Raw genomic sequence first — 21,019 nt, forward strand, 5'->3', positions numbered from 1 at the left:
TGTCTTAAACTATTGATTCATTAATCATTCATCACTCTACTACATAATAATATTAAGATAGTTTCAAATGCTTACAACAAGTTGATTCCTCTTCTACCGGTTCGAGGAAAAAAGCACTTTCTTTCCCTCTTTTAATTGCTAAATTTATGGAACAGAAGTCTTGAGATCGTTAATGCAAGCGCTGTTCAGAAGCTTCATGCCTTCTTCACTCATCTGCTGAACCTCTGTTGGCGACAGTATCCTTATGCACTTCACACATCCCACAAACTCTCTGCGCACCAGTTTATGTATTTTAAGTTAGAAAAACTATAATAACACAGAAACTGAAGTTTAGCTTCTTAATTTGATTAGTATCAAGACTTACTCCCATGGATCATCTCCTACAAGCAGAACATCACTCTCATAATCAACATACACAAGCTTCCACCCTGAGCTTTGTGGGCGTGTGAGCAATCCTTCAAGTCCAAACATGCACTCTATTGCAGATTTCAGCTCTTTGTAGTCTCTGAAGCTTGTCACATCAATTGACCTCCCAACTGACCCGGTTTTTTGAACCTTACAGAACCAATGTTCCACGTCAAATGTATGCTTAATGGACGTAAAAACTAGAGATTAGTCTTTTGTTTACCTTAGTGTAGGTTCTAACACGAGGCGTTGCAAGCTTCTGCTGCCATGAGCCTTTGCTGTTCTGCAGCAGACTACTATCATCAAAGTCAACATTGCTTGAAGACGTACCGGTTCCTCCAGAGTTGTCTGCAAAGCTAGCGGATGTGATCTGTGACTGGACATCTTGGGTGAAGCTAGTGCTGTTGTTGTTGTTGTTCCCGACCAAACAATTGAAATCAGTTTCTTTGATGGCACAGAAGTCATCAAGAACTGTGTTTGAGAGTGGAGGAGGATCTAGGATGTTGCTGTTTGTGCTATTATTACCATAAAGGTCCTGTTGCATCAAGGGACTGAACTGGTCAAACTTCAAACCGTTGAGCTGATTGTCCCACACATCGTGAAAGAGAGATGAGTTTGTTGTGTCCGGTAACACAACAGCTGAGGAATCCATTAATGGCTGCTTGTATGATCCGGCAAGAGACTGGAAGGAAGAGACTTGTGATGACAGCTCTTCTGTTTCCAGGAAAGAGAAACCATTTGTTGGTGGGTATATCTGTTGGCTTATGTCAGGACATGGAGACAAAGCCACTGGTTTCTGCATCAGCTCGTTAACCTTCTCCTCATTACACACTTGGTTAGCCTGGTCCATTGTCTGCTGCTCATTACAATGACTGACTCTCCCAGAGCTGCAACCAGAAAATGTCGGGTTTTCGGATTTTGAAGGAGCACTCATACTTTGTGTTGGCAGATTCTGTTCTTGGCCACTAGTATTGGAAGCAGATGGGTTCACAGTTAGCTTGCTCTCTGGCTGCATCTGCACCATTGGTTGTTGTTGCATATTTATATCTCCTAGTAAACCTCCCTGCCTCATTAAAACATTCTGTTGCATCTCAGACATGAAAGATGTTGTTGCATTCTGGTTGTTGTTGTTGTTGTTGTGAGGTCTCATCATCATTCTCATAAGCTGCTCTGAAGCCATGTTAGGGAATGATGCGTAAGGCAGGATCCCGTTTGTGGAGTCAGAAACACGGATAAAAGGCCGTTTGATCAAGCTGCCCCATTCAGTTTCACCAGCTGCACATTTCAAAACAAAGTTACTTAATGCTTGCAAATCAGATGAAACATGTTTTTGTAACTTACCAAAGTAAGATGGATGGAGCTGGCGTTTGAGTCCTGAGGTGAGAGAAGGGAAAATGAAGAGACTCTCAGGTGTTTCAATATCCCATGGACTAACTCTAGTCGGCTTATCGTTACATCCAGGCTCATCCCATTCGACTTGAAGGTTACGCCACTTAGAGCCAGCCCATCTTAATGGATCCAAATCACTTATTCCAACTATGGTTCCCATGTATCTACACATGGATGGAAAAAATGAACAACCAAGTCTGTTTAAGTTAAAGAAACAGATTAGGTTGTTGGTTCGTGAAATCACTTATTACCTACGTTTCCCTGAATCCTCAGTTTCAAACATCATCCCAAACCTCATACTAACTGAGAGCTGAGAGCCGCATATAGCCTTGCGGTACTTGGCTATAGGAATCACAAACTCCGCTGGACACGCTCTGATAAAAACAAAACACACACCATAAGCTCTCTTGTTTAGTCATGTGAGAAGTGTAGAAGGGATTTAGAGATTAACCTTGGATTATAGAATATCAAGAAAGGAGTGCGGTTTGCAGTTGCGTGAGCCGCGGCAGCAAGAACGCCGATGTGCATACTGTCCGCTGAGAGAACTGATGACGGGAGAGCTGTCTGTTGGCGGTTAGCTCGTCTCACACCAACCATCAGTTGAGACTTCTCATCCCTGATGAACAAAACGGAATCACCAGCTCTCAGTCTCTTTGAGCCAACAAACAAACTCCATCCCGTTGTAAGGAGATGTCTCTTCGGTTGTCCTGAGAAATTGCAAACCAAAGAATCTGAGCTCAAATATCAACTGAATCTATACAGAGAGAGAGCAGTCTACTAGTCTTTACCGCGGTATATATGGCGAAATGTCCAAGTATTCTCATGCAAATCTCGAACTACAAGCTCCTGAGTAGGCGGCTGTGCTGTGTAGTCCTGTAATGTATAACATTAGCAGCAAATTGAAGTGAAAAGAGCAAAGGCTGCAAGACTCACCAAGGGTGGGAATAGCTTCTCTGCAGCCCTGCGTGGGACGGAGAAGCCTCCATGTGTACTTGTATCACTTGCAGTAAGAGTTTTGCAGAAAAACTCAGATGGGTGCTTGCTTCCTCTTAGTAGTCCAAACTCTGGTACAGGGAACACATCTCTCTCCTGATTACACACAAAACTCAATTCAAAATATGGAGATGAGTTATCAAATGGAAGTTGCAAGAACTGTGAAACTTACAGAGTGAACAGGTTGAAGACTCATCTGAGCATAGATTTCATCACTGTCTTTGTCTGCCTATTAGAGTAAACAATGGTCAAGAGAAATCAACATAAGATTGATTACAAACAAAAGCAAATGAAAATGATTATGAAATGGCATGCATACATGAAGGGTAACATTATGGACTTGGCACATCAACTGAGAAGGGAGATTTGGGTAATTAGGAACTTGGGTTGTTGCTGATCTTCTGGTTGATACAGCAACCTAAACAACAACAGAAGAAGAATCAAACCTTTAGGACAGGAGTTTACAAAATCAAGAGATCTATAAATGTGTCTAAATGACACACAAAAAGTTACCTGCTCGCTGTGACCTTGTGGGAAGTAATACACTAAGCTCCCAACTTGAGGGAGAGTAACCAAAGGGCCTGCACAAGCGTGCCATAGCTCCGAGTTTATTACAGGCTTTCTCGTTCCTGGACATGTAAGAAACCAAAACTTTCAGGGAAAAAAGTAAACAAGATTTCAATGTGTCATTTAGCCTAACTTTTTTTTATAAGTTGATTTAGATTTTTGCTTGACAGGAAAAAAAGTTTGAACTTTTGTATGTTTATTGTCATAACAAAAAAAGTAAACCCACAAAGGGAAATGTTGCAATGGAATTTCTCAAAAAGGGAATATTCAGTCAAAATATTTTAGGAATAAAGAAGATGAAAACCTGACTGATCCTTCAACAGCTTCATCTCTTCAAGCAGAGTAGACTGAGGAGTGGTTGTTGTTGTTCCTCCATTAACCAAACCATTTGTTTTCATCTTGTCCTCAACACAAGCCAATGAAGCCATCATACAGAGAATTTTATTTATGTTCTGTTTTGTCTCTCCCACACTCAAACGCTAGGCTTTAAAGCGAGACTTAGACTATTTTTCTTTACAAACTCTTCATTATATCTTTTTTTTTTACCCAAGAAGAGACAAAGAGCCCTACAAGATAAATCAAGAAACAAGAAGAATTAAAGACAAACCCATTTCATGAAATCTGGTTTTATTTTGGTTTAAAGACAAACTCCAAATTCGAAGGACAAACTCCTTACACATGACAAAAAAAAACAGAACAGAAGAGAGATTAAAGGGACAACACACAGACAAGCATGTCTCTCTTGTGGGCCTCTTGCCTCAGATCAAATTCGACCCTTCAATGAAGAAGAGAAACCAAAGCTGCCATCATGAAACAACAGTTTCTTTCTTTTGTTTCCAGATGCAAACAAGAACAAGAAGGTCTTGAGAGAGAGAGACAACAAAACTTTCTTTTCTTTTATTTCTCTGAAAAATCCCACATTTTTCTTCTCTCTCTCTCTCTCTCTCTCTAGATGTATATAAAGTATAAGTGTGTATGTATAGTTGTTTTTTTGCTTGGAAATGGGAAAGAGTGTGCATGCTCTTATCCTGCGCTTAAACTTTCTGTATATGGCGATGCCGTTGCAGCTTTAGACTCTCCAAACGAATAATATTTTTATTTTTATTTTTATTTGTTTTCACATTAATTAAGATATCTTTGTTATTGAAGTTTATATATATACACATTAATTTATGTTTCAAACAGTTTACGTCAAAAATTAATAAAGTAGAGTAGTGAGCACACGTAATCTCTGATACGCACAGAAACGTAGTTGTTTGTACAAGTACTTTAAATGCTTATGTAATAAGACAGATAGCAAAGCTTAAAATACGTACCATGAGTGACATTGTGACAATATATTACTGCAATGTAATTTGCATAGATATTCAAAATTTAATAGTATTTTCTTCCAAAAGTGTTTTGCTTTTTCAACAGCTTTGGTTGATTTTTGTAACCTGAATTTATATGTGTATTATACAAAATAAATTAAGCCAAAAATGAAAACTTGCTTAGCTTTATGACAGCTAAAATATAATTTTTCAAAAAGTTTATTTTTCATGCTGATGTTTGAAAGATTAGCATGATGCCTAAGAGGTTGAAGAGAGGAAGTGTATGGTAGAAAAGCGTATATTAGCATGATGCCTGAGGGGACGTGCATGAGTTGTCAGGCTTTGGAAGATTTTAGAGAAAGTGCGTATGGTAGAAAAGCGTATATTAGCATGATGCCTAAGAGGTTGAAGAGAGGAAGTGTATCTTGCAACCTTTTGAGCTGGTGCTCTTTTTTTCTTTCCAAGTTATGACTCAAAGATGTCTTCCTTTTGTTAGAAAAGTTATACGATTACTAGAGTATTTGATAATATCTATTAGTAGAATTGCATAGTTTTTATGTGCTAAAGAGTCTAAAACCATCTCCAAAAAAAATTGAATTCTTGTATTAGCACTGAAATGGCCTTTACGAATTATTTTTTGAACGTCTACATACAAGACAGGTGAATATCTTGGTTGTGAAGATGTATCAACATACTTTGTCCCGTTAACACATACAACTCCTCAAACACATGTGTAATTGTGTGTGAGTGTGCAAGGTGTACATAGTGCGCCAGTGTGTGCTTAGCTTAATACATCTTTAGACTTTTTTGGTCACTTTTTATACATCTTTGTTTTGACTTTTCTTTTGGTTTTTATGCGGCGAAATAATTGACATGTAGTGATTGTACTAGATTGTGTGATTTGTTATGAAACGATATTTTCTTTTTCGTTAAAGGATGATACGAAATTATATCGCTTTTTCATATCATTAAATTTACGTTTTCATATATAAATGAAAATTGAGCACGCATTATCTTCTGATTTTAATACAGATTATCAAAGATTAGAGAAAACAATAAAACGTATTTTACACACTATAGTCGTATCTCTTCAGGACTGGAGCTAACATAAAAAAATATAGACATCATATATCACTATATAAGATAGTAACAAATGTGCTGATCATAATACTCTTTTGCCATAAACATGCTCAAAATGAATGATGCTTATCCTACGGTGATAGTGATACAAAGCTTGACTTAAATCTCCATAAACCCATGTCCATTTCCTATTAATACGTTCTGTCGACTTCAGAGAATATCAGGAGCATGTAACGAACAAGTTCTGTGGATGTTGGTCTTTGGCATACAATTTGGACCATCTCAGGATCATGTAACAACTAGCAAATCCCATAAGATATTTTATGTCATTTTTGTTGTTTTATAATAGACGATATTTTCACATATCTAGATAATCATTGGATGTGATTGGCTATTGCTGTAAATGCTCTCTACAACCACAATTAACATACAGCCCTAAATCACCACCAATCTTGATTTGTATTTTTTCTTAAATTCACAACCTTTTTTTTTGTTAAAGTCCACATCACTTCTTTAAACTCATGTTTTTATAATTGTTCTGCATAGACAAATATCTGCAACCCAAATTTAAAAACATTCAAAAATTAAGAATCTAGAGCTAAAAGCAAAAAAAAATCACAGCAATATTTTTACAGCTAAAAAAAAAATTACAGCTCTTACCAATCAAACCCATTATCAAAATATGTGTAACCAACATTTTCACTAAGTCATCAAAAGTTCAAACAAAAAAACATTTTCATTAAAATTAAAAATTAAAATTTTGAATATTATTTGAAAAATAGATTTGCATCAATGTAAAACATTATCTAATATGAAACATATAGAGTTATATTTTAGCTCTATTTATCGAACCATCATCATCCAAGATACAATATTCTCTTTATATTTGCAGCAGTTTGTAGCTACTAAATATTCAAAAATACAACACAATTGACAAATAATACTCCCTTCGTTTAGTTGTCGTTCTAGTGTTTTGCATACAAATTATGAAACTAGTTAAATGTTCAAATTTTTCCTTGTTTGACCACTAGAATTGCATAATATTTATAGTCAAGCTGAGTTTAATTTGAGACACAAAAGATAAATTAATAAAAAAAATTGAAATGAAATTATTAAACGATAATTATTTGAAAATAAAATTATACTACAACAATATTTAATTTGAAATGGATGAAGTATTTTTTACCCAAACTAGTCTTATTATGCAAACTCGCAACCTTAAACCTTATATAGAATGTCAACATGTAAAGAAAAAAACAAGTATTAGAAATAAGAAAACAACAACAACAAAAAGTGAGATGGAAAGTGAAAACATTATATGATACTTTTGCGTCTGAAAATCTTGACCGCTCGGCACGCGTGAAGTGGACGGCAAATCAATGGTCGAGTAAGAGAGATATAGTTTAAAAGATATATACATTTTGGACGGACACGGCACCGATTCTACGCTTCACACTTTCACAGTTCACATCTTTACCTCGGCGCTCTTCCTCTCGTCTTTCCATAGTAAGACCATTTCCAATGTATTTCTCTATTTTTTCTTCTATAATAGAGGAACTCTATAATAGAGGTGAGTTTCTCTCCAATGTATTCCTCTATTTTTTCCTCTAAAAAGAAATATTCTTGGAATATTCTTTTTTTATTTTACATTTTACACCTCTAACTTGTAAATGTTGAAAATTAACTCATTCATTATATTTTTTGAATTTTTTTCATAAAATTGCAATATTATTTAAATTAAACATTTTATTAAAAAAGACATTAGACAAAAAAAATAAAACAAAGTACCATTATCTAACAATCATTATTACTAAATGTTTCTTATAAATGATCAATTAATGCATTCCGAAATGAGAAATAAGCTTCTTTATCTTTGATTTTTCTGAATCGACTTAAAAACTCTTGGAATCGGTTATCTTCATTATCTGGTATTTGGACTTCCGGAGGTGGAGCTTCTCTTCCAATTCCAATCGGTGCATCGAGATCACGCTCGTCCTCAATAATCATATTATGTAAAATTATACATGTAGTCATTATATCATGTAGTACTTTTTTTTCCAAAACGTACATGCCTTTCACAATCGCAAAACGTGATTGTAAAACTCCGAATGCATGTTCTACATCTTTTCTACATGCTTCTTGTTGTGCTGCAAAATATATATTTTTTTGGAGTATTAAGTTGTTTTAATATGTTGTATTGATTAATATTTAAATAAAAAGTCTTTGACTTTTAAATAAAATAATAACTTTTTTTTAATTATAATTGACTTTTAAATAAATAATAATATTTTTATTTTAATTATAACTATAGTTATAAAAATTAATAATTAGTATGTAAACAAAAATGTGTGATTTTATATTGTAAGAATTGTATTTCTTCATACACAAGTATTTTAGTTACAATCATAAAAAGTTTGAGAACTACTTTGTAAATAAAAAAGTTTGCCTCTATTATAGAGGAATGCTATTTTTTCCTCTAAATATAGAGGAAAAAATAGTAATCTCTATTTTAGGAGAAGAAATAAGGGTGAGTTAGGGCATCTCCATTCCTACTCCATTTTTTCCTCTAAAATGGAGTAAAAGTGAATATGGAGTAAGGAATGCTCTAACCCAACTCCATATCTCACTCCATAATGAAATTTACTCCATAAATAGAGTAATCTCTTTTTTGTTTGTTCATAACTCTATTATGGAGTGGGAAATGGAGTAGGGTTGGAGCAATTTTACTCTATTTTCACTTTTACTTTATTTTGGAGGAAAAAATGGAGTTTTACATTGGAGATGCTCTTAGAACTGATTTTACTCTATTATAGCATTTAGAGGCAAATATAGGGAAGGGTTGGAGATGCTCTGAAGTAGGCAAGACCATTCCTTTTTGTTTTTGCTAGAACGTTTTTTTTGAACAAGCAAGCAAGCTTGAAGAAATCATCATTGGCCGGCCACTCCATTGATGACACGAAAAGAACCAGCATCCCAGGAAATAAAGTAAACTTCATCATTTGAGTAGTTATCATCGACGGGGGAGATCGGTTAATTGATTTCTAAGGATTTTGGAGCGCTCTAACGGAACGTGTTGGTTGAGTGAACGAAACTAGTGATGTAATATGTTGATTTAGAAAATTTTGTATAAATCAAGTTTGTAAACAGACACTTGAATTTTCGTTAATTCTGGTAGAACTAATAAAAGTAAATATTCCAAAAAGATGAGTTATTTAAGTATCATCTTACCCGTTTATTCGTAAGATTTTTATTTTTGGAACTTTAACGTGTTAATAAGGTTGCAAACTTGCAATCAAAATGAAAATACGAAAAATCTGGTAATGCTTGGAGAAATAACCCACGTCATATTCCAAATGTATGAAAATCCTATTTGGTCTTTCGCCAAGTAACCCACTCCAACTATAATATCATGCCATCTTCGTGATTATCATATTCCTTAACCGTTCAAATTCTTATTATCTAATTGTTTTAAATCAGACAAAAACATTCTTTGTTTTCTCATGTTTTTCTTTTTATTCTCCCATTTCATGTTTTCCTTAACATGTGTTTAATGTGCACCGTTTAGTGAGTCCTCCTTTTAAAATTGATTAGAATAAAAATAAAAATATCAAATTCCGATAAAAGGTCCCAAACGACCTTTTGGGTTATTAGGATTTGTGTCCTTTAAATTAATAGCTTTGGAGTTTGGACTATTTAATTAAGTGCTACCAATAAAGACACCATTAATAAGCTCGTTTATTAAAAATAGTAAAATACATAATAAATGTTTTTATTACCACTAGATATAAGGTTAAATTGTATTCTTTGCCTTTCCAAAGAAACATCTCAAACGGACTTAGCAACAAGTAAGCCACTCCCTTAAGGACACGTGATGATCATCGGAAACGGTTCATAACGGCATGTGCTTCGCGCACGCATCTATGTAGATCGATGATTTCTATCGGACGGTCAATATGCAACGACGTAAGAATCGAGCCTCACGCCTTTCAACGGCGTCGTAGTTCACCTCACGTCCTTTCTCAACTTCCCTAAGATCTCTCCTAACCGTCGATTCTGCAAACGTGTCACTTATACGAACGATTGCTAGTATTGTACTTACGACGTCGTTTATAGACACAATCAACGAGTATCGCCACAAACCATTGAATAAAAAATTACAAGCGGTAGGAGTAATTATGCCGCGTGTTTTCTGGCACTTGGACATTAAGGTGCAATTTTCTTATCCGTGAAAATAAATCCATAACTACTATCCAAATTCCAAAACATTAAATTACCACAAATAATTTACTTACCTTATCCTGACTCGTATCACTTTTGCACTATTACTAATAATTTATTTAATTAAAATGTTATAAAAAATCAAGAACTTTTTCCAAATAAACTCCCACAATAGTGCAATACTAATTACTAATTTCTTTCTCAAAAAAATACTAATCACTAAATAGGTGAATATTTATGATAGCAAAAGAATAAGGAATAAAATTGGAATATAGATGGACCCCAAAATCATTAAAGTAAAAGCCAAAATAATGGGAGTGACAGGACGTCTCTTATGAGCTATTGGTACGTATAGAGTAGAGCATACAGTTATGGACCAGTGGGTCTTATACAGAATCTATGGAGTAACATTTTAGGTTCAGGTTTAGTCAATCTATGGATGTCGACCCAACCCCATTTTTCAATATTAGAATCTGGACCTTCTCTTTTTGAAATTGCACTACTTACTCTTTTTTATAGAGTAACATTGCAATACAACGGCTCATAATTTTTTTTTTTTGAGATTAACATGATAGATGAACACATAACACTTTTCCACTACAATGTTATTAAAATCACTGGTAAAGTGGTATGTCGTAGGTTTATTAGAAAATAAGATAATGTTAGGAAAACGGCTTCCAACTTAAAATCTGTATATTCTAGCAAAATAAAAAACTTAAAATTTGTATAGGCATTTTTTGTGATTTAGTCATGTTTCCTATATTATTTATATTTTATATGAATGTGGCCATTCTGTATAATTAAAAGTTATGAAAAAGTGATGAAGATTTTTTAAAGGGAATAAAAGGGACCAAGAGAGGAAGGCTTGTATTATTACATTGAGAATGCGTAATAATGCCAACATGAAAAAGGCAAATACATAAATCATAATAATCAGCAATAGAGAATATATGAACAATCATAACTTATAACTAGATTTTCACCCGCACAACTGTGCGGGAATATATTTTCACATTTATATATATAGATATTTGTTTTACATAATTACTATATATTTTTAATGTTACTCACATATTTAAATATTTGTATAATTATGCCAAATATAATAATTTTATAGTTTTCATGCTGTAAATTAAAATCATCACATATATATGTTGCTTATTATATATTAGTCCTATTGAATTTGCGTTTGATTACTAAACTAAAATTTTTAATGCATGAAACAACATATATGAAAAAAAATTTGTATTTAATTTATTATAATCATGATCTGTAATTCAAATCGCTAGATTTTTTTAGTAATTTTTTAATATTTATTAATTTTATATAATAAATTACTGTATATTAAAAAATTTAAGATAAGATAAATTTGTATATATGTATTATATAGTTTACTAATATTAACCCGTTCAACCAACATATTATATTTTTAGCATAAATATTTTATATTTATGAAAATAAAATATGTTAACTTATCAATTTAAAATAATTTTATCATATTTTGTTCAATATAACGTTTTTATTTTAAAATGATAGATATTATTATAAAATTGATAAAATAGGATATAATTTTATTCTTTTAGTAACATTTCATTACTAATTACAAAATTAGTTGAAAATATTTATATTCAATTTATGACAATTAAGATCTTATTATAATCTTTTTCAAGAGATTTGTTAGAATTTTAATTTTTTTAAAAAAATTAAAAGATATAAAAGATATTATGATTAAAGTAATTAAAAATATTATATATATTAGCATTAGTGATATACATTTAATAGAAAATTTAAATGATGGTCCAAATAAAAATATCATTCATAAAAAAATCCTGATATTTATTTTATTAGAAAACAAATTTGAAAAAATTAAAATAGAAATATATACTTATTTCTAACAAAATCTTTAAAAATTATTAGTAAATATATTTTTGAAATTAATTAATTTCATTTTATTTAAAATTTCGTTTATAAACCAAAACTATATTCAATTTTAATTGGGAAAATTTGGAGAAATGCACTCAAATAAGAATAAAATTTGAAAATTACACCCTTATTTAAGTTTTTGGAAAAATACACTTATATATATATAAATTTACCTAATTGTCCATTCTTAATATTATTCAATTTCTAATATATTGTTTAAAATAGTTTTTAAAAAATCTTTAGAGAATCTACCAATTATCCTTTTTAATATATCTATACAATATCTTTTCAATATCTTTTTAATAATTATCTTAAATTATTTTATTATTTTGAAAAAAAATAAAGAACCCAAGACTCATCTCGTCTCCTTCCTTCTCAGTATCTTCTCCATTTCTGATTTTTTTTCCTTTCCCAGATTCTTCATCTCATCTCATTAAGAGAGGTTTGTTAATTCATGAATCAAATTTCAGTTTCTTACTGACAATAGTTCTTTTTTTTTTCTTTTAGAAAAATTATATTGCATTTGGCTGGAGTTTTAGGAGAGTGGAAAATGAATAATGAATCATGGAAATTTATGGTGAATACTAGAGCAGGAAGTAAATTATTTACCATTAAGGAAGGCTTGAAGTTTGACGAGATGGTTCAGATGGTTCATGAAGACTTTGGTATCAATAGATTGGGTAATGAGTTAGAACTTAGCTATGCACTACTGGAATCAATGCTTAGATGGACACCTTATGTTTTTTCTTCTATGATGCTGAATATGAATTTGGTTAATGAAGAAAGAAAATAATATGTATTTGGTTAAAACCTGTAAGAATTTTTTTTCTAGAAGCCTAAAGGAAGTGATCGTTACGAAGGAAGTTCTCTGGTTTAGCAAGACTAATAGTGGCTGTCAGATTTCACAACTTGCCGATCAAATATTTGCAATCAGACACAAACAACGAGGCAGAGCTTGCTTAAGAATGAGAAACAACTAAAAAATTGGAGATTCGAGTTTCTTTTACATAAGCCGTGCCTGACATATACAAGACTAGACGTAGACTCTTTTACCATCTAAGCTAATTGATTCTTTACGACATTGGCCCCAAAATTATTTTAACTAGACCCGTCCTCAAGCTAATGCTTGATCAGCCTCCATTAAAGCACGTCCATTACATTCTACGTCTAGTGAATTGAAAAGAACAACCAACTTGAATCAATGCATGTATCAACCTTCTCATCGCCAGCTAAAACATCTAGATAGTAAGGCATCCTCGACGTCAAGTCATAACAATAAGAAGCTATATAAGAAATTTATTTTACAACCAAGGCAGAAGTACACTAGTGGCAGATAAAGTTTCTCCAATTGATTGCCACAAATATCATCAACATATTTCAACTCAAATTTCTCAGTCATCACAAAGACATAGCCAATAAGTTGCTTTATGTTTTACCCCGTAGCCAATTTCATAACAATCTCAGGAACCATTGGATGGTAGAACGAACAAATGTTATTCAAGTATGTATACTACTGAAAGACTAAAGAGGAGAGGATAAGAGAGAGTAACGTAGTGTCATGAGTTATAAAAACTAAGAAATAATGAATTTTAATGATATTAGTTTATTAACTTCGAATTTATATTCTAATTTCGAATTTATTTATTAATTGTTGAAATATCCAATTTGGGTAAAAAAAGTCAATTCACAATTAAGGAAGTGTATTTTTCAAAAAATAAAATAGAAAATGCAATTATCAAAAATCAAACTGTTATTGGAGTAATTAACTAATTATCCCATTTTAATTTCTAATTATATTTTATGATAATTTAAATTAAAACTAACTAATTTTCAAAAGTAAATTTAAAAAGATTCTAAGAAGATTTTAAAAAGATTTTGTTAAAACATTTTAAATATATTCTTTGTATTTCAAATAAAAAGATAAAAATATTAAAAGATGTAATAATGAACTTATGTAAAATATGATATTTTTTAGGAATGGTCCAAACTAAAAAAATCACACATGAAAAGAAGTCATGACTTATGTTTTCATTTATGAGTTATTCTTGGGTTCACCCCCTAGGGTGAACCTTTTGGTTCACCAACCAATAGAAAATTGTCATTTTAGATCTAGTATCTTTTAATTAAGGAAACCAAATAATTTGACAAATTATATTATCTTTTCAAAATAAAATTTAAAAATAAATAAAAATAATATAGAAAAAACGAATTCAAAAAAAAAATAATGTTGTCAACAAAACACTAAACCCTAAACTCTAATACTAAACCCTAAACTCAAATCTTAAACTCTAAACCCTTGGATAAATCCTAAATCCTTGGGTAAACCCTAAACCCTTGGAAAAACACTAAACATGTTGTCAACAAAACACTAAACCCTAAACTCTAATCCTAAACCCTAAACCCTTGGGAAAACTCTAAACCCTTGGGTAAACCTTAAACCCTTAGGTAAACCTTAAACCCTTGGAAAAACATTAAACATTTGGATAAATTCTAAATTATAAATCTTAAACACTAAACTGTAAATCTTAAAAACAAATATTTTTTTTTTAAATAATCTTTTTTTTAGAACTTTTGTTATTTTTATTTATTTAATCTTTTATTTTTTATTTTAAAAGCATAATATAATTTGGTAAGTTATTTTGTTTTCTTAATTAAAAGATACTAGATCTAAAATGACAACTTTCTATTGGTTGGTGAACCTAAAGGTTCGCTCTAGGGGGTGAACCCAAAAATAACTCTTAATATATTAGATGCACAAACCATTTACACATCGATCATATATTAGATGCACAAACCATTTACACATCGATCACTCATACATATTATCCATTTCGACTGAGAAGCAAAACGAATAATGATAGTATGTTAGTTGACACAAATAATAAAAACATGTGAATGCTACGATATACGGATGCACTTATCCGTGCATACGTATAAACTACTGAATATAGATCATATATACTACAGTATATTTTTTGTTAAAGATCTATACTATACGGCACGTAAAAAAAGAGACGAGAGAGAGAGAGAGAGAGAGAGAGAGAGAGAGAGAGAGAGAGAGAGAGAGAGAGAGAGAGAGAGAGAGAGAGAGAGGCGTGATGTGAAGAAAACATGGACACTGTGGGTGCTTTGTAGGGTTTGAAGCCGACATTTTTATCTGTAATATATTTCTGAATCAAGTTATGTAAAAAGGAGAGTCCAATTATTTGTCTCTTCTGATATTTTTGTTTTTGTTTTCTAATTCCATATCCTTCTTTATTATTATTAGTATTATTTTAACTAAAGGAACGATATTCCTTATCTTCATGTATTATAATGCCAATCCTACTATATAAAAAGAGCTAAATCCTAGCTTCCTAAGCCTTGCCACATGGGCAAAATAATCAGAACCAACCATTATGCCATGTCATTTTGGACTGTGTTTTAAAAAAAAAAACCAACCATTAAAATATGTGAAGAGTCACGGTTTAACCCGGTTCAATTCCAGTTACATTACATCATAATAAAAAATGCATGCATTGATTGTTGATTATTAGGCTTCTAGCTACCACATCTTTGACATCCTAAATCAAAATCGATTTCTACAACTTTAACTTGCCCCATACTTAATATTCTTATAGCTGGTGAACAATTTAATTTAGGAAATCGTTATATTTTATGCAAAAAATCCTACTGCTTTCATTGAAAATTAAATAACATATATTCTACCATTAGGACCAAGAACTCTAATCTCAAGACCATATATGCATCCCCTCTCACTCTGAAAAAACCACCACCGCCAACCGTTCAAGATTTTGTGTAAGTCAATATTGAAAGTCCCAATTTTGTCAATTTCTTGGCGTAAGTGATATGTTTAAGAGTTGGATAGTTAAGTCCATATACGGTTGGGGACGTGGGGTTTGGCTCACCTTCCACTGTTTATTTTCAATTGTTTTAATAATAGATTCATATTGATAATATGTGCGAACAAACATATAAGATTTTAATTGGTTAAGATTAAACATAGACCGACAATCTTCCGTCTTTAGCTATTGGTCTCCGCCAAATTTTTTTGATTTAATATAATAGTTCCTGCCTGCTAAGCTACTATAATTGTAGTTCACATCTATCGGTCATATAAAATATTTAGTTTTTTTTTTGGCTTTATAAGATTTTAGTTTGTAATTAATCTCATGGTTCGATTTTATCCATTGGGACCTTTTTCACTATGTTTTATTATCAAACCATTTCACTTTGCCTAATATTTAAATATTCTTTCCTTTGTTTAAGGATTAATTTTTCCTCAATACCATGGTCAAACCAACCGCCAAAGATCCTCCGCCTTATGGGAGGTATTTTGAATTTACAAGTACATTTTTGAATCAAAAACATTATTAGTATTGATATATTAGTTTAATACTTTAATCAAAACTTTAATAAAACAAATATAAAATACAAATTATGTTTTATATATATATATATTTTTTTATATTTTTGACTATTTACATCTTATTAAATTTGAAGCGCACAAAAAAAAAGGTTATATCTTATTTGATAAGATTCCATATATGTAAATGAAATGCTACGTTTTGATTTTTATTTATTGCTACGAAACGTTTTAAAAACTTGAGAAAAGGTAAAAATACAGACGACATGACCGGCCACTCCTTTTCCCCCGGTTTGCAAGAATCTAATTGAGTTGCTTAATATTTGTTCCAAATTAATATATAGTCTCATTATAATCATAAATTAATAATCTATCTCTATATAATTTTATATAAGTACTAAATAAAGATATTTTTATTCATTTTATAGTTACAAAACTCTAATAAAAAAAATATAAACATTATTAGTAAAATATATTTTTTATTTAAAAATACAAATTATGAAAGAAACCACAATTAGTTCTTAATAAAAAAACTCTGCTCCCAACTGTATCAACAGATTCGTCATTCACCCCTAGAAAACACATATAGGCATAATTAAATGCTTTGGCAAAAAAAAAAATATTTTTGTGATGAAGATTCTTAGATGATGATTGTTTTCTATACAAACATGCACCTCTTCACCATTGTTTTAATCCCAGGAAAACGGGTAGGAATTTATTAACACAAATATTAACATATTTTAATTAAATATGTAATCCGCGCGGAGCGCGGACACCGGCTCTAGTATGAATAACGAGACTCGAAGCTGGAATATAGAATTACATATAATGTTTTTTTTTGGTGTAAAATTACATATGAATGTATTTTGACAACGTTCATAATTACATATGAATGTTGTCAAAATAAAATAAAAATATATTATATATGGATAATTTTTATTACGATTTACTATGCAAATTTTAACTCGTGCATCAGTTTGAAACTATTGTAATTAAATATTTTACAGTATTTTTTATAAATAGTATAAAGCGATATACTTGTATGTTTTCGTCCATGGCCATCATAAAACTCAATTTTACCGTCTACAGTGCCTACATAGTACATACTCACAGTAAAATGTGATGGATAAAGTTCAAAGTATGATTGATAATTATAAGCTATTACTTTAAACAGACAGAAAACAGTCAAAACACATGTAAAGAAATCATAATAATTGTAATAATTAAGTGTAGGAGATGCAATTTTTGTCTGTGGTTTAATTAAAGTGAGCAGCTAGTGGATGGAGGGGTGAATTAGTTGCAATGAATAGGCATTTTGGTATGTATTATTGGTAGGCCAATTATGTTTCTTGACCACATTATTAGATATTTTAGTCAAATACTTAAAGATCTGCCATGGCTCTCTTTATTTCCATGCTTACTAATTATTAACCTAGTTTTATCCTATCGCCACTACTTATTTATCCTTTTTAGATTCTAGATTAAGTAATTACGTAAGGTCGTAAACTTCCAAGGGGTAGACCTACATTTGGAAGTAAAAACAAAACTATAGAGATGTGCTTTAATGGTTTTGTTTGTATATATATATTTTGTTCTTATTGCTGGTTCAACAAGATTCGATTGTATTTGATTAATCTCTTCTAGCTTCACTGTTGACAATGTAAAAAAACGGGGCCCAAAATAAGCCCATTATTTGATTAATAGACTTTATACAATACGGAATTCATTCAAAGTCCATGGGAAAAGTACCTATCTATCTACTCTATTAAATAGAGTCCTAAATTTATCTACCATTAAAGTTATCATTTAAGTTTTGGACTGTTTCAAGTTTGTTAGTGTGTTACATAATTTATGGACCATATCCTATTAATTACAATTAATTATACAATAAAATTAAAACCAAATAACTTAAATTAAACCAACAATATATTATATTATAACAACCAAACGAATTATGTTCTATTGAATTATGTTCTATCTACTCTATTAAACTATACCGTATATTTACAATTATACTAGCAATTCAATAACTCTCACTTGGACCTCTTTTACAATAGATTAAACTTTGCTCTAAGTTGATTTATAATTTTCTCTTATCAACATCATATAATTTTCTCTATACCGAACATGTATATGTTTGGTTCCTCTTTGCTTCTATAATAGACTAGATATGATAACTCTTTTTACACCTCATTTTGTATATATGTTACTTGGCTCTAAGTTGATTGATTTTGTATTAGGCTTAGAGATACATGCCATTATGAACACATGACTTAGAGACTTAGAGATACCTGTCATTATATAAACTTCCTTAATATAATTTCAAAAGTGTCAAAATATGATATCTATTTATAAAAATCTATTTAAAAAAAAAGAGAGTATAAGTTAGGAATTACATGTATTATTTATTTAAAAAATATTTGTAACTACTAATTTCGAAAATATAATCCTTATCTACAAGAAAATTACAAAGATATTATTCAGCAAATATTTCAAAAATATAATCCTTATCTACAAGATTCTTAACAAGATATTATTCATACTAACTTGACTTGCACACCAAATAATTGATAACAACTTAATACAATTTATTTATTACGAGATTCTCTCATATTTGAAAGTTTATATTTTTAAAATAAATTAAACAATCACATTAACTATATAATAAAAAATTAGATTTTTTCTTATATGTTATATTTTGAATTTTTTAAAACGTCTATAAATTACTAAATCTCAGTCGATACAACAAAGATTTATTTAGAAGCTATTGAAATCACCTAGCGAGAATATGGATTGCACAACAAATTTGCTTTCGTGACCTTTACTCCCTTTCTCTTCGTCACAATACCGAAAATGAATAATTTGAAAGTGTCGATTAAAAATCTGAAATGGTAATGTTTTCTTTAGTTCAGTCCATTGTTTTCCTTAACTAGATGGGTCACGTACATTGAAGAATGTATTTTGGCCTAAAAATGATTGCATACTCAAAATCAATACGAATCATCATCAATTTCGTTTAAAATTTTGTTACAATAAAAAATATAGGTTTGGGCAAAAAATCTGAATCCAAAAAATCATACCAAATATAATCCGAAAGGTAGTAATGAACTTTAATCAAAATTGGTTAGATATCCGAACGGGTTCAAAATTTTGGTATCTAGAGAACCAGAATGGAACCGGATCCGAAACAAACTATTTCGGGTATCCGAATATATTCGAACCATATTTATATACTTCAATATATTAATTATTTTTAAATTTAATATTTAAAGAATATACAAAATATATAAGATGTTTTTAAGTTGTCCAAAATACTTAAAAATATATATAAATAGTTAAAAGTACATATTTAAAATAGTTAAAGGATACTCAAAATACCAAAATTACTTAAAATATCTATTTATTTCATATCCAAATATTTAAGGTAAACCAAATTTTATTTTAAGTTTAGGTATTTTGGCATACATTATTCAAATTTATATGTTATATATTATTTTTATTTTTAGATTTTGAGATATTTAAAGTATATATGAATTTTATTTTGTTTTTAAAGTTAAATGAGATATCCGAATCCAAACTCAAACCAAACCCGCAAAGATTCAAATTAAATCGAACTCGCAAAGATCATAACAAACCGAACCGAACCAAATCGAACCGAACCAAATGGTACCCGAGTGTCTACTCCTAAGATTCAAATGTAAAAAAAAAAGTTATTCATAGCAAAGTATACTATTTAAATACAACGTATTTTTAAAAAATCACTCCGCGCAGAGCGCGGGTTATCATCTAGTTCTATTATTAAAAGAGAAACATTCTGAAAAAATCTACCTATACAAAATTACTGCACCCTTTCATTTAAGTAACACTTATTTGGTCTTACCATCTATTAATCTAATAACAAATTATAACTGTATATTTAACTAACTATTATAACCGTACGTTTACCTAACATACTTATTTCGCCACATATAAACCGCTAATATACCAACTTTATATTTGACAGACCAAAACATGTTCTACACGATAAAGTAGAACACAATACATGTTATACACAAGACACTAATACACTATATAGTTCATTCATTGAGTGAATGAATACGTTATTCACAGATTTGTACAATAATCATATCACATTTATTCCTCTTTTAGACCCAAACGACAAGATGTCAATACTCTCATTCAATTGAGAGAGCATATTATACCCTAACCTCAATGAAAGAACACATTCATTCTCAATCTGCCAAAACATTAGTGCTTAAATAGTTATATACTCAGTCCATCTTTTATTATTTCATTCTCATCTATCAAAGTTAAAATCTGTTTTTAAGAAATCGGATAAGTTTTATAATAACCACGTTTTCCTGACTATTGTTAGAATATGTTACCAAATATTGTTACTAATTTTAAAAAGGATTTAATCATTATTTTATTAATTTACAAATTTTGTACTAACAACCATAATAATTTGCTAGCATAAATTTCTCTAATGTATTTTAACTGACTGGATTTTCAAAAAAATCTGTTCAAAACGATTTTAATTACATTAAATCCGAAATTTTAGAATACTTGATATACATGTTTCGTATTAACTACAATACGTGATAACTTTGTGTGCAAAAAATATATGCTACCTACTTTAACTGGATAAACATTAATTCCTATAAATTTATATTCCAATAATATTCCTTATACATCCAACTAGAAAATCATATTGGATCTTCTTAATATTCAACCCTAAATATGCGTACCCTACAACCACGGAAATCAC

The 21,019-nt window shown here is 30.6% G+C and overlaps 1 protein-coding gene across 2 annotated transcripts; it reads right to left on the minus strand.

The window, feature by feature from the left end:
* LOC106358270 (auxin response factor 5) lies at window positions 1-4,379 on the minus strand. 2 transcript variants are annotated; one of them, XM_013798014.3, is made up of 13 exons: window positions 4,031-4,379; window positions 3,659-3,920; window positions 3,301-3,416; window positions 3,107-3,205; window positions 2,960-3,016; window positions 2,728-2,883; window positions 2,583-2,667; window positions 2,246-2,501; window positions 2,046-2,168; window positions 1,747-1,958; window positions 629-1,680; window positions 365-555; window positions 1-271 (listed from the first exon to the last, which is right to left on the minus strand). In XM_013798014.3, exons 2-13 carry the CDS (start codon window positions 3,783-3,785, stop codon window positions 145-147), a joined length of 2,601 nt encoding a protein of 866 aa, XP_013653468.1. In that variant the 5' UTR covers window positions 3,786-3,920; window positions 4,031-4,379; the 3' UTR covers window positions 1-144. The 2 variants fall into 2 exon arrangements, with proteins under 2 accessions (XP_013653468.1, XP_013653469.1); XM_013798015.3 differs by having other exon boundaries at window positions 4,084-4,339.
* Window positions 4,380-21,019: the final 16,640 nt, after the last annotated feature.

Source organism: Brassica napus, chromosome A7 (assembly GCF_020379485.1).
Source record: "Brassica napus cultivar Da-Ae chromosome A7, Da-Ae, whole genome shotgun sequence".
NCBI lineage: Eukaryota > Viridiplantae > Streptophyta > Magnoliopsida > Brassicales > Brassicaceae > Brassica > Brassica napus.